Below are 14,287 nucleotides of genomic sequence, written 5' to 3' on the forward strand. Positions count from 1 at the left end.
ACTTTTGACGGTTTTTGGTTGTTTTGGTATTGGCGGCTTCTGATTGGCTGGAGGCTTACGTCATATTTTAAGCTTAGTAATCACTACTTATCGTGACGTTTTCGACTTTATAGAAAAGATGAAGAATAAACAGAGAGCAAAGAAGGAGAATAAAAGACGAGATAGACAGGATAGATAGAGGGATGTGACTGGGGACGCATGGCGGCCAACTACTGGACCTCGACGCAGCGGCGGTTCTGGCTGTTTGACCGCGAGCAGCTGGCAGAGACGCGGGCGGCGCTGGACGAGGCAGACCAGGCCTTCATCGCGCAGTATCCGCTGCCCGACCACCGGCTGGTCAACATCTACATCAACCAGCGTACGTGAGAAGCCGCAGTAACAGTGACGGACAATGGACAATGGAGCAGGCTGCTGACGAGAGAAGAGCTGATCAAGCTGGGGAAGCGGATGAGCACGCGGCAGCAGGCGCTGGCGACGGCGCAGGTGTACGTGAAGCGCTTCTTTACGCGGGTCAGCATCCGGCGGACGAACCCCTATCTGCTGCTCACGACGGCCTTCTACCTCGCCTGCAAGACGGAGGAGTGTCCGCAGCATATCAAGTATGTCGTCTCGGAAGCTAGGGGGCTGTGGCCGGGTATGTTATATCTTTACTTATTTTATACTTGTATAACATTTATCTATGTACATGTGTAGCTAACAGGCGGAGAATTCATACTGAGCGACTCTGCAAAGGTCGGGGAGTGCGAGTTCTGGCTCATCAGCGAGCTCAACTCGCAGCTGATCGTGCACCACCCGTACCGGACGCTGTCGGACTTCTCGACGACGCTGACAAACCCGAACTCGACAGGTCTCACGCTGACCTCTGACGAAATCGCCCTGGCCTGGTCGGTGGTGAACGACAGCTTCCTGACGGACCTGCCGCTGCTCCAGCCACCGCACGTCATCGCCGTGATGGCCGTGTTTGTGGCTGTGGTGTTCAAGCCCGGGACGAGCACGGGGATGGTCGTAGGCCCAGGCACGATCACCAGCAGCAGCAGCACTAGCAGCGGTGCGACGAGCAGCAGCAGTACCACCGGTACCACTGGTACCACCACCACCATGACCACCGGCCCAGGAACAGGCTCGGCAACTTCTGCCGGGATGGCTGCTGGCATACGAGAAGGGATGGGCGACGGGGGCCGGGTGCAGAAGGCCATCGAGTGGCTGGCGGGCAGCGAGGTGTCGATCGAGGCAGTGATGGACTGCACGCAGGAGATGGTGGCGCTGTACGAGGTCTGGGAGGGCTACGGGGAGAAGGGCCTGCGCGAGGCGATAGGCCGCTACGTGCGGGGGAGGTTTCTCGACAAGTAGGAGCTGCAGACGCAGGATCGAGAGGGAGGGACAAGGACTCGAAAGAGGACCCAGGAGGGCCCAGGAGGGACGAAGGGTGACTGGCTGGTTGGCTCGCTGGCTTCGCTGGCGGTGCGTTCGGTTGGGCCTCTGCATGTACATAATGTACCACCCTTAGTGCATGTTTCGACCTGCAGCCCTGGTCCCCTGTCCGCCCGCCTCCTGGCTGGCTGGCTGCTGGGCTGGAGATGCTATTAATGGGATGAAACTCGGCGCTAAAAACCGGAGATACTTCGTCCTGCACGCAAACTTGTATGGGCGCCGAAGTAGCTGCTGCCTCTGCATGGTCAGGCGGACGATGATGCAAGGGTATGTGCTGCCATGCAGGGCGACTTCTCCCCCCATAGTAATTTGTATGAGCACAAAAGTCACGCTCCATAGCGCAGCACAGATCGGCATTCTGCTTTCGGCCTAGTGGCAGAATCCACTCGCTGGTCGCTTTTTTCGCTCGTTCGCCCGCTTCACCGCCTTCGCTTCTTCTTCTTCGTTTCTTTTCGACTTCGACTTTCTTGATATCAACGACTTCGTCTTCTTCGTCCCCAATCTTCGTCTTCTTCTCTTCTTCTGCTCTTCTGCTTCTTCTCTTTACTCTTTTGCTCTCCTGCTGATCTCTCGCTGAGTCATCCCCTATGTCTGCGCTATTCTTCGCCCACCACAGCCCACAACACCAACACCAACACCAACAAACGCATCACCACCACCAGCAACAACATCCGGCGCCTCCAACTCACCTGCCAGCGGCCTCTGCAAGCATGTCTCATCACCAGCACCACCAGCACCAACATCAGCACCACCAGCATCAGCACCAGCACCAGCACCACCACCGTCGTCGACAACGGCTCACCCCGTCCAACGCTGCCGCCGCCTCGACCCTCTCCTCCCTCGCTACGCCCTCGACAGCTCCAGCTCCCTCCGCTGCCTCTGCCTCCTCCTCCAGCTCTCGCCAGTTCCGCGGTGTCAAGTCGATGCGAGATCTCATCGAGGCTCCCGCCATTACTGCTTTCAGGGCTCGCTTCGAGGCCGGACGCTCCTTTGACCTCGATGACGACCTCGAGTTCTGTCCTAACTTGCTGACCGAGGACGACCTGCAGTCGATTCACTCGCTCGCTGCCTCGGATCGTAGCTCGCTGGGCAGTGCCTCGCCCGACTCGTCTCCCTTGCAGCACCAGGTTCACCCCATGCAGCAACACCACATCAACGGCATGGGCGGACACATGGCCATCTCGGGCATGATGGGCAAGATCCATCAGCCCGCTGCCGTCAGGGCACGGAATGCCATCCCCATCGTCAACCCGAGCACCGGCATGAGAGTCTCCAGCCCTACTAGACGGGACTGGTGATCGATCTCACCCTTCCACTCACTTATACGTTCTTTAAACAACCTCACGTTATGACGAATCGTCTTACTTCGCTCATTCGTTCCAGTCGTTTTCTTTCCTTGCATCAACAACACTATACCAATCTATATACGGACTTTCGGTAATCGACGAAAACCTCATCATTTTCCTATTTCCTTATCTTCATCTCTTCTCGACGGGCTGAGCGACGGCGTGTATCTTTTCCTCTCGACCTCTTCGTTTTTTGATCTTGCAACATCATTTTTTTCCTTTTATAACGATATGCCAACACTACTATACTTATACTACATACAATACATATACGGAGCGGACGGATGGAACTGGAGGATTGGTCGGTGTTTTCATACCCCTTGTTTTCACTTCTTCAACTTTCTCGACTTCACAAAAAAGACCCTTTCGAATACTCTCTCCCCTTTTCGAACTCAAAAACATTTGCTGTTTATACCACCTTATTACCTCCTGGGATTATTTTGCCCACTACTGGATACTGGATACCGGATACTCGTCGTTGGTTTGGTTGTCGTTTACCTGATGATAGAACGCCTGCTGTTGCTGCGTCGTTGTTTGTGTTGTTGCTTTTTGGTTTTTCTCCCTTTTACTTCTTTCCCCCCATGATACATATTACATTATACTACTGCGTGCGGTACTTTAAAAATCCCTCCCCGGGATGGACGGTCGGTCGGTCGGTCGGTCGGTCGGATGGATGGACGGTGTGTCTGTTGTTGTACTCGGGTTGTCGTTGTTGTCGTTGTTGGCTGGCTCTTTTTTGGTCGGTTGGTTGGTTGGTTGCATGCATCCATTTCTACCATATATCCCCCTACTTCTTCTGCTCTTTTTCACCAGAAGTGAAGTGTATTCTGCTTTACCACTTTTTGCGTCTTCATATCTCTTTATTATTTATCTCTCTCCCTCTTTCTCTTATCTTTTCTATCTCTATCTCCTTAATTCTCTCTTCCCGCTTTTTCCTTCGTCTTCTCATCATCTCGTTGAACATTCTTCATTAATATCCTCCGGCCATCCAAAAAGGACTTGTCGATGGAAAAGTGGACATGCAAAGGGAAAGGAACAGAAAAGAAATATAAGACCGCCCGTTATCCGGGGCGCTGAATAAATAATATATATCAATATGAACATTCTACTTCTATTCTCCTTCTCTTCTTCTCTTTCTCGTCTCTTCTCTACTTCTACTTCTACTTCTTCTGCTTCGTCTTCTCCGGTTTCTCTGTTCAAGGTTGGCCCGGTATGACGTCACTCCTCGGATATATGCAACAACGCCAGCTTTCGATTCCTGCATATATCAAAAACCAGGACTGACATTAATAGACCAGGTCCAGCCGCTGACTTACACAAACGGGCCGATTGGAAAGAGATAGAAGAAACTCGTCATCTTCCCTGCGTTGGCCGTTTCACTCCACTATATCTGCTCCTATATCTACTCGACTTCTGCTGCAACTCCGGACAACCATCTATACAACCTACTACCAACTACTACAACACCACAACTTATTATTGCTACTTCTGCTCCTACTATAACTATACAATGGCATCCATCACATCCTCCATTCGCTCCTCCATGCTCCGAGGCAGCCGGTTGCAGCTGAGATCCCTCTCTAGGCCGGCCTTCAACCAGGCCTCCCTCTTCCACACCTCTACATCCCTCAGAGCCCTGAAGGAAGAAGACAGACGTAGGCTCCCTTACCCTACACACATACACTCCCACAATTAACTGACTAGCCGTCAAAAACAGATCGAGATACACAGGAGGTATCCTCTGAAGTCGAGAGGGAGAAACACGAGCATCTCTCTAAACACAAGGAAGGTCAGGGGAAGTGGAATAACAGTCTTGCTAGCAGTAGTGAGGCAGATGTATGTTCATCCCTAGCCTTCTCCCGCCTATACGGCTGATGCTAACGGTAACAGGTCAAAGCGGATAGAGGGGAGGTAGACAGCGTGGAAACCGAACAGATGGAAAGGGAGGTGCGGAAGGCCAGGACGAAGAGAGAGACCAAGGAGACTACTAAGTGAGTTGACTGGCTTGTTCAATGGGCCTGTAGGTGCATCCGGGATGGATGTACTGGGCAAAAGCTAGGTGATGGTCTGTCTTACTTTCGGGCTGTGAGGGAGGATAAGTAACTACCTGTTAACTAGCGGATATCATTGTATATAATTGTCTGGACGGGTTAATGCGTGAATACTCTCCGTCTCTATTTTAGGACACCAATTAAACGAGTGAAATTGCTCTGGAACGCTTTTTTCTATCTATTTGACTGTCTATACCATACATCCTATAGGTATGGAACGCTCAACATATCCATACTGTCCTGGAGAAGTCCCCAAGCATAGGGCTCCGCCTGTGTCAATGGCTTAAATCCATCTTTACTTCTGCAGAAATACAGATTTTGCCCGAGAGGTTTTTTATTATGTAACACTCCGCACACAAGCACCTGGAGCTCGGGCAGCCCGTCATTGCTGAATGCCCATTTGGCAAAGTCAAGCAGAGCTTGGGTTGTAGAGTCCTTCAACTTACGCAACTTCTGCATGATACACGCCACGTTTCCTAGTTAAAACTGTTAGGTATTGATATAGTAAAAACTGTTACTATCTAGGGATCGGTAGTCATACCTCTGCGATATGCCTCGTTTAAGTTATACCTTTTATCTGTATACTCATCGATCGAGCGTGGTAACACCTGGGAGAACGGCTCCCCTCGCAAATGTAACAACTTGCATAACGGTCTTGGAGACAGCTTCTTCCATTTGCTAATCTAATAGCGAGCAGTCAAAGGTTAGCGAAAAGCCATCATAAAGGGTAAGATGCGTTAAAATCGGGGCTTCACACTTACTGGCACCCTGAGTCGCAGTCTGAGAGAAATGCACTTTACTGGACAGCCCATGAGTAAGGAATAAAAGAGGCCGTCCGGAATTTCAGCATTCTCTTCCCAGGGGTATCTTCCGTTGGTGCTACCGTGAAGAACTAGACGACGAAGAGTCGGATAATGGTTTCGGATAGCTCGGTAATCAATATTGTTAAGGGTGGTATCTGTAATCGAAAAGTACAGGTCTTCCAGGCTTTGAAATGCCATAAGGAACTTTGTAATAGCACCAGGCAAAGTATGGGATAAGTCAACGTTTAAACTCTGGTCCCGTATGTTTAACATGAGTTGAAAAGACCTTAGCCTCAACTGTTGTGTAGAATTGCTAAGAGCTTTAAGAAAAGCAGATGTCCCGGCGCATTCTTGAAGCTTTAAGCAGCGTAGACGATCAAGATTCAATGCGGATACAATGTCTACCTCCAGCAGGCTGAAATATAGCCGCCCCAGTGATAGCGTTTCAAGGTAGCGTAAAAGCTGCCTCTCTCCCCCTTTTTGAACGTCTAACATCAAATCATTGATAATATGGGTATCACGGTCTCCAATTCCATTTATTCTCCTTGGGGCGGATGAGTCCAGGTGTAACCCAAATGTAGTGAGATGATGGGGAGACTGGAGGAACGCCTTCATGAACTGGAAATCCGTCCGACGATGCGGTTCTCTCCATGTTAGAGAACGGAGATCGCTGAAGTAGGAGATGTTCAGAGAATAATCAACTATATTACTTCCCTTGTAGCAGATATCAGAAGCACCGAAGGAGAAGTAAATACTCTCAATCTTCTGTTGGTTCGATAGCAAGCCATGCTCACAGCTGAATATTTCAGCGGGGAGACATGTTCCCAAGTCCCACCTGGACAGAGCTGATGTTAGCAGGCTGGGAGAAATATATTTAGGTATTAACTAATTGTAGTTGTGGGTTTAATTTGAGCAAAGTAGTTACCTGAAGGAACGGAGGCGATTGCTCGGAATAGCCTGAGCTAAGGCAGTCAGGGCTTTCATAGATCTCTCAGTGAATTCATCGCGCCGAGTCATATCGTCTTTGGCTCCTGCCTGATGCCTACATGATGGGCGTGAGTCCGGGGAGATGACGGAGAGATACTTGGTGTACTTTAAGTGTTTCAGTGGTAGCTGTTCAATTCGGGCAATCAATGAGCTGAACATGCATATCCCGCCATCCAACGACACCGGCAGAGTGATGTCTATATCTTCGAACAGGACCGGACGAGCTGCATCACAGAGCCATTTGCAGGTCAGGCAGAAGCTTCGTAGGTCAACTCGATCCCGTATCTTTGCAGGTTAGTTAGCTACCAGTTGCTCGTCTGTCAGGGAAGTTCTCACTCACATGGAGCATAATCAAGCTCCATAGCTCCACAGGCAGCTCCAGGAAGAGACTCAAGGACGCCTCTGCGTTAGGAGAAGCCGTTTGGGAGCGCAGCGAAGGGAAGATGGCAGACATCTGCCGTCCGATGGATCGAGTTTGTTCGTATCCGGCTGCTGGCGGATTTGGTGGATGAACAAGAGAGGACTTCATCGTAAGTTATAGCTTCAACTCTAGAGTTTCAAGTCTTGATATCAGCCTTTCCACGCTACAGGATGTGGGTTGAGGGTGTCTGAAGAGTCTTGCGATGTGTGTGGCATTGAAGTGTCATACAGAGTGTGTGATCCTTGATAGAGGATACGTCTGTGGTTGGTTAACTGCTTGTGATCATGCAGGAAGAGCCGCCTTGTACTAGGCTACAGCGATTCCCTACTGGCACAGCACCCCCGGGGCCTTTGCCAATCATGAATATGGGAGTTTAAGTCTGTTTCATTAACTAACTACTTAATAACATGGAGGAGACAGAGACAGAGAGTCATTATTATGGCATGGCGGAAGCTCCTCAACACATTGTGTAAGTTACCTGGTTATAGCCATGACTCTTTACCCGTATTATCACACTACTCAATTTTCTGTTCAATCCTCCATTTCAGTTGCCCGAGTCACTCCCTGTACAGCAGTGTGGTGACGTCCTCCGATCGACGCACCGCACTCAGGACAACGAGCGAGTTCCATTGGCATTCCGCATTCTCCAATTACAAACTAGAGAAGTGGTTAGAATAGAGAAAAATCCCAAGTTGCCTGCGGGTATGACTTACAGGATGCCCGTTTGAACAGTTGTACCAATGACCAGAGTGAGTTGCAATTCCCCTGGGGCCACTAAGCATTGCGGCCTTGATTGCTTCTTTCTCAACTGAGGTGACTTCTTCATACCATTCTCTCTTCATAGAATTTATGGACTGCTCGACTACAACACGCAGGCCTTCGACGTTGTAAAAGGGCCGTTGGCAGGTCTCAAGGGCTTTTTCAAGCAGTCCCTTCGCCGTCTCTATAACCCCTTTAGCAGTGTCAAGGTTAATCCTGCTGGAGCGGCAGTCGTCCTCGAACGAACGTGAAAGGCTAGCAAACAAGACTGATGCTTCAACAGCTAATTTTGGGAGGTTTTGAGCGTCGCACTCGGTGATAAACTTTTCACAGTTGCGGAAGAAAAGTATTGCAAGTTTATCCGGAGTTTTACCAAGAGGCTTAATGTCGAGATTTGTCGATTTCAAGACCTTTGAGACGAAAAATTTATCATCAATGATAAGGAAATCTGCCTTGATCAGGGCCATTCGGCCGCCCATAGTAATCTGACTATCACGAGAGACGGTTGGGGCAGCCGCTTCATCGGATATTCTCAGATTCGCTAACAGGGTATCAGGGGGTAACTTGGATATAGCAGCTTTTCGCGCCGCATGCACGATAGCTTCATGAAGCTTCTGCGCGGGCTGACATTTGTCTGCAAAATTTATACAGAATTTCCGAACTGCTGCATTGAGAGCCCTAGACTTCTCATATCCTTCATGCAGTAACTTGGTGACAGTAGAAACTGCCGTAGCGCGGGGAGATACTTGCTCATAATGGTCTTTGTCTTTATAGGTCTTCATCACGTTCTCTCTGGTTTTTCGTTGCCAATTCTCCAATTTATCAATTTGCCGTTCTAGTTCTTGGAGGCCGTCCTTCCCACTTGAAAGGAAGCGTTTCGACATCTCATCGATAACTGCCCGATTAACGACCCGATTATACCTTTGCGTAGCAAACTGTCTCACTGGGCATTTGCAGTCTGGACAGAAAGGCGTGGACTGAGCCAGATTCGTGGATATATCTTTCAATCCAGTGAATTCCCCATTTGCGTCGATTTTATAGACCTCTCCCATATTCATCAGGCAGTCAACAGATTCGGTTGTGAAGAAATGGCCGCATCCAAGGACAACTATAGGGGTCTCACTAACGTCAATTTCTTCGTATGATTTCATTTCGACAAAGTCTACCCGTGCATCAAGCTTAGTTGAACACTTTTGGCAATAGCCTTCAGCACAATCTTCACCACAGATTCCCGGGCATTGATGGCCGCATGAGAGATCCTTCGAGCAGCGTTCGTTGCAGGGAAGACGATCACAGGGAGCGGCACATGGCATCTCGCATGTTCCTTGGTGTTCGCACGACCAGGTACAGCTCTCAATACAAGGAGCACAAGGTTCGTGGCAACGTAGAGTGCATTGAGAATGAGAGCATTTAACCTATATTTGTACATCAGTATAGGTTTTAATTTTTTAAAAGGAAAGAGTCATGTTAGACTTACCTCACAGGGAGCCAAACATGGGCCACAATCAGTACCATCATGACAAGTTCTAGGACATGTATGGTTGCAAGTTCCGAACCTTCTACCACATATTTTCTTGCATTTCTGGTGCTCGTTGTTGTGGCATTTGCCGCAGCTCCCTGGGCAGCGATGACCACAAAGCAGTGATGCTTCACATGCTGTGGGGCATAGGAAAGCTTTGGAAGAAACATCTCGAAAACATGGAACTTCCACAACATGATTGCATCCAGCTACTTGTTTTTGGACCCTGGTGCTGCACTGAATGCTTCCAACGTCTTGTGTCCGGTAGCAAGAAACACCATCTTTAGAGTGCCCGCATGGAAGAAGGACATTGTTAATCCTTATCATGCAGCGTCCACAATCTTCTCCGCAGGTCTGTTTTTGGCAGCCGTGGTTGCAAGGAGAGTGTAGTCGCTGGCAAGGCTGTGGGCATTGAAACACTTGGTGCATGGTATCTGAGTGGCATCGGGCCAAGCACTTATGCCCGCAGATGGCTAAACGTCTATCACAGGGTAATTGACATCCCCCCTCTGGGCTGAGCTTTTCAAAATCTAGCGGCTCGGAAACTTGCATCACTGTATACATATGTCGAGGGCAACAGAGCCCAATTCGCTTTCCAACCGAGTGATTAGCTTCTAGCATGCCTATCACTTTTGCCCACATTGGTATGTTCGAGTAAGTGTCTGCATTCCCAATCAAATACATGCCATGTTGAGCCCGGCTAAGGAGAACATTGATGCGGTTAGTTGTTCTCAGAAACCCAACTTTCTTCTCCTTGTTGCTTCGGACTAGGGAAATGATGACAATCTTGCTCTCCTCTCCTTGGAAATTGTCGACCGTTGCAACCCGCAGGAACTCGCTGAGTTTTTTCTTCTCAACGAACGTCTGTTGGCGTTTTGCAACATCTTTCTGGTCATCTTCAGTAGGAGTGCTTGTCTTTTCGTCAAACCCGTCCTTGGCAAGTGTCTCTAGATCCCGATCACTCAAAACAATTTCAAAGTCATTCCGCAATTTTATTCGCAGCTTCTGCAGTTGGCCTGTATATGGTGTTAACACAGCAATATCTTTGCTATCATAGACACCTTGCCGAACGATGTGACGGACAAGAGATTGGGTCATGTCTACCTCCCAGTCGTTGCTGTATGACTTCTGATGTCGGTCTAAACTTGGTGAATTTTCCATATTCTCATGGTCAAGCCAGAATACATTATTCCGCATCCCAAAGACATCTGGAAACGTCATTGTAGATGGATGATCAACAAGGCGAGGATAGAGGGTCATCCTGATCAAACTAGAGATTTCAGGGCGCATTCGTCTTTGGGTATCAAGCTGCGCCACCGGAAAGGGAACGCGCCCCGGTTCTCCCACAGAGAGTCGTTCAAACTGGCTCCGGTCAAGCTGGTAGGCTCCACCTTGTTTGCTTTCAAGAGATAATTTGTAATTGTTGATCTGAGGGCGTAACTGCTGATGGTCTCCTATTTGAATGAAATGCTCGACATTAGGCAGTAAGGCTGACACCATATGCGGCTCCATAACCTCTCCAGCTTCCTCGCAGATGATTACTTTGCTTCGTAAGTGTCGAAGTACCGAAATTCTTTTCGCAAGCCCCGTCGTAGTAACACCTATGACATCTGCATTCTCCAGCACTCTTCTGTCGGACTCGTCGTGTATCTTATCTAGCCGTTCATGAAGTTCACAGCATTCATTCACAAGTTCAAATAGCTGATCGCGATTGGTTTCATACACTTCTCGAGCCCAAAACTCAATCAAAAGCCGTCTCTCGGGAATTGACAGATCGAATATGTTTTCGTTAACGGCGCTTTCAAGGCTTTGGAGGATGATAGCTTCTTCGTCTGCCGAGAATTGTTCTCTAAGTGCTTTCGGTGCTGCCTTTTGACTCCAGACATCAAATGGCTCTTTCCCCACGAGTTCGAACTCGTCCTTGTCGAGTCGAGCAAACTTTTTAAATATCCGGGGGTATGTCTGTTCAATGTGGCCCTTAAGAGTCTTCCAGCTCGGTTCCTTTCTCAGGACGCGCAGAGAGCGGAGTAAACTCGAAATAATAGGCTCGTTATTCTCAAGAGCCCTATACGTTTTAGCAATTAAAAACAGTTCGTTCCCTGTCTTTCCTTCACCCTTTGACACGAGGCGTAAATTATGCCCTTCCAATATTTTAGACTTGCTTTGACCTCCAATCCGAATAATCTTTTTTACACCCACCTTTACCAGCTCCTCGAGGAATTGATCCAAGGCATGGTTAGTGTAACATCTAATAGAAGTCAGCCTTTGCATATAAAGAATGGCACCATGGGAGCTACATACACAACTATTATGGGACCCAATTTTGATTTCTCCTTGCATGCTAGAAGAACCTTCATAAGATGGATACCAATGTACGATTTTCCCGTACCGGGGGGTCCTTGTATAAAAGCGTACTCTCTCGTCAAAGCCGCTGCGAGTGCTTGACATTGTCCACTGTCAAGAGTAGTCCGCATTTCAAGCTCTTGAATAATGGTTGTGTCCCTATGGAAAGTAGAGGGCATAAAGGACAACCGATCACCTTTCTTCTTGAGAATAGAGTCTAATGGGAAAAAGTAGTTTTGATCCCGAGCATAACCTGGTTGGGGGATTTGTGCTGGCTCTTCAGGGGTGGTAGTCCGTTCAGGCAGTATCCACTGAGAGAATGGTAGATAACTAGAGGTTTGCATAGCCTGGAGACTCTTTAGGATAGGCATGAACGTGGCGAGAAGTACCCCCGGGAATTCAACCAAAACTCCATTTGTACCCCGGCAGCTTAATTCTGTTAACAAAGCATATTCCGCCTGGGCACGGGTGACCAGTTTTGTGGTAATCGTAGCATTATACTCGTTCATACTCAAGTTAAAGTCCTCTTTGTGATTTGTGACTTTCTTACTTACAGTAAGAAACAAGATGGAAGGCCGCCCAGATGTAACAGTGACAAAACATAGAAGAACACCTTCTTCTAGGCGTCTTGAGTCTTCCCACCACTTACATCTCTCATCAGGTGTCTTCTTTCGAAGAGCAGGAAGTTGGCTGAACGATACTTGAGCTTCAATGCCTATTTTTCGTTCGAACGAAATATATCTAACGTGTGCATTGGGGTATGTGTATGCTCGAATGTCTCCAATAGGGAGTTTCCAGTTCCTCTGTAAGTTCTCGTCTTCAGTCATGGCGCGCACCAATATCCCAAGGGCATATTTTAGTTCCCCAAAAATATCGTGCCGAAGGAGGCGAAACAAAGTATCGATGTGACGTCCAGTAGCGTCCGTGATAAACGAAGGCTGGTCACGATCAGTTGTTGGTAAATAATCTGGTAGATCACAGCAAATTTCTTTATCAGTTGGCATAATCCTGATCTTGGTAATGTCAACGTGGTCATTATCATGCCGAGTTCCTGGCACAACAACCGGACGTGGATATGAAGACTTGACGACTGTAGTTGAGATCCCATCAATCGTAGCAGGATGATCAATCTCTTTGACTTTTAGCAAACCAGTCGCACGGCCAACCCTAGCTTTAATCTCCGCAACACTGGCCTGAAATATAATCGGCTTTGTGTCAAGACCAAGGGCATTAGCAGCCTTCTCCAAGGAGTTGACTAATTCTGGCAGCTCGTCATGATATACTGCTCGTTGTTCTCTCTTCAAGAGCTCCTGTAATGCAACTCCCATGACTGTGAGTGTATCCTCAGCCACAGATATCGAGATCACTGATTGACCATATGCGTTTGTAAGATTGCTGCAAAGGCGCGTAAAGAACTCGATTGCTCTTTGGCCGTTAGTCCCACTGATGAAATTATATAGCCCTCCAACTGCGGTGTCGATCGAGAGACAGTCCAGCATGGCCGGATGTGTAATCACTGAAAGGAATGGCTGTGAAAGTTCCACAAATGTTTGGTATCCGGTACCATAAGACTTCATGCTAAGGAGGGTGTGGATATGCTCACGGCCAAGATTATCATCCGAGTCAAGGTCTCGTGGGAGCATCTGTTTCCAGTTCCGATCAAAGCCGTTCAAGATGTCTAAAGCTCCAGTCCATAGGCGTTTTATTGTAGCAATATCATTTTGTTTTGGAGGATACTTGATAATTCGCTTCCAAGAATTGTAGTATGCTCTTTCTTGCTGTTCTTTGGGCGAATCCGATGATCTCTTGACTTGGTCTTTTCTGATACTCGAGGTATCATGAGAGTACGTGCAATCCTCGCCATATGGACACTTTTTTCCATGCTCAATGAACCGACAAAGCTTGGTTTTACTTCCCTTCTGATTAGTTTGCTTGCCAATCCTTAAGTTTTCTCCTTTTCCCTGGGATTTTCCAGGAGGGCGGACCGCCCGCCTACCAGTAGGCCTGCTGCCTGGCGTCGCCATGTGGCAGGCCAATTTCCGAGAATGATATCAAAACAGTTGCTTTTGCAGGTCAAAGTTGGTTGTATTGGCGAAAACGAGCAGGGTGTGTGTGCAGGAGAACAGAATACGTTAGAGGGGAGGGTTCATGGAAAATCTCACTGGGATGCCCTAACGCGTTCTTATGTACCTATAGCGGAACTTTCCAGGACTACGAGGGCAAGATGGTCCCAGTTTCTCTTTGTTAAAAGTCTTCTGTGATGTTCTTCCTGTCCCCCGCAAAGATGTATCAACTCCTCCGGATTATGTAATAAACTAGCAGGGCGATGTGATTTGGTATATGTGAGCATCATCACCACTGAAGAAACTTCGTGCCATTGGGCTTCAACATTCGATTCTCAACTTGAATCTCGCCGGCTCAAGAACCCTGCGCCTGTCATACTAGCCTGCGTTGCTGCCAGTCCTAGGTGAATGGATGTATAGCAACGTGCTCCAAATGGGCAGTACTTCTGCCCGTCCAACGTTCCATTTCCATATGTTTCAACAATGACTCTGGAAGGCCAGCTAGAGTTCGCTTGCTACATACGAAAAACCCAAGTCAATGGCCTTGCTCGGGGTTCTGGCCAT

The 14,287-nt window shown here is 48.4% G+C and overlaps 5 protein-coding genes across 5 annotated transcripts; 3 read left to right on the forward strand and 2 right to left on the reverse strand.

Annotated features, from left to right (window-relative positions):
• Positions 1-198: 198 nt before the first annotated feature.
• On the forward strand, positions 199-1,350 carry MGYG_05404 (cyclin; the record flags this gene model as incomplete). Its single annotated transcript, XM_003172771.1, has 3 exons — positions 199-358; positions 425-634; positions 701-1,350. The coding sequence occupies 3 exons, from the start codon at positions 199-201 to the stop codon at positions 1,348-1,350; spliced, it is 1,020 nt and encodes a 339-aa protein (XP_003172819.1).
• Positions 1,351-2,141: 791 nt separating this feature from the next.
• On the forward strand, positions 2,142-2,729 carry MGYG_05405 (hypothetical protein; the record flags this gene model as incomplete). The annotated part of the gene is made up of 1 exon (XM_003172772.1): positions 2,142-2,729. The coding sequence occupies one exon, from the start codon at positions 2,142-2,144 to the stop codon at positions 2,727-2,729; it is 588 nt and encodes a 195-aa protein (XP_003172820.1).
• Positions 2,730-4,287: 1,558 nt separating this feature from the next.
• On the forward strand, positions 4,288-4,772 carry MGYG_05406 (hypothetical protein; the record flags this gene model as incomplete). The annotated part of the gene is made up of 3 exons (XM_003172773.1): positions 4,288-4,432; positions 4,495-4,613; positions 4,668-4,772. The coding sequence occupies 3 exons, from the start codon at positions 4,288-4,290 to the stop codon at positions 4,770-4,772; spliced, it is 369 nt and encodes a 122-aa protein (XP_003172821.1).
• Positions 4,773-5,032: 260 nt separating this feature from the next.
• On the reverse strand, positions 5,033-7,147 carry MGYG_05407 (hypothetical protein; the record flags this gene model as incomplete). The annotated part of the gene is made up of 5 exons (XM_003172774.1): positions 5,033-5,304; positions 5,370-5,511; positions 5,590-6,466; positions 6,557-6,903; positions 6,959-7,147. The coding sequence occupies 5 exons, from the start codon at positions 7,145-7,147 to the stop codon at positions 5,033-5,035; spliced, it is 1,827 nt and encodes a 608-aa protein (XP_003172822.1).
• A 423-nt stretch (positions 7,148-7,570) lies between these two features.
• On the reverse strand, positions 7,571-13,684 carry MGYG_05408 (NFX1-type zinc finger-containing protein 1; the record flags this gene model as incomplete). The annotated part of the gene is made up of 5 exons (XM_003172775.1): positions 7,571-7,696; positions 7,753-9,213; positions 9,276-11,565; positions 11,619-12,201; positions 12,310-13,684. 5 exons carry the CDS (start codon positions 13,682-13,684, stop codon positions 7,571-7,573), a joined length of 5,835 nt encoding a protein of 1,944 aa, XP_003172823.1.
• Positions 13,685-14,287: the final 603 nt, after the last annotated feature.

Source organism: Nannizzia gypsea, genomic scaffold, assembly GCF_000150975.2.
Source record: "Nannizzia gypsea CBS 118893 supercont1.4 genomic scaffold, whole genome shotgun sequence".
In the NCBI taxonomy this organism is placed as follows: Eukaryota; Fungi; Ascomycota; class Eurotiomycetes; order Onygenales; family Arthrodermataceae; genus Nannizzia; species Nannizzia gypsea.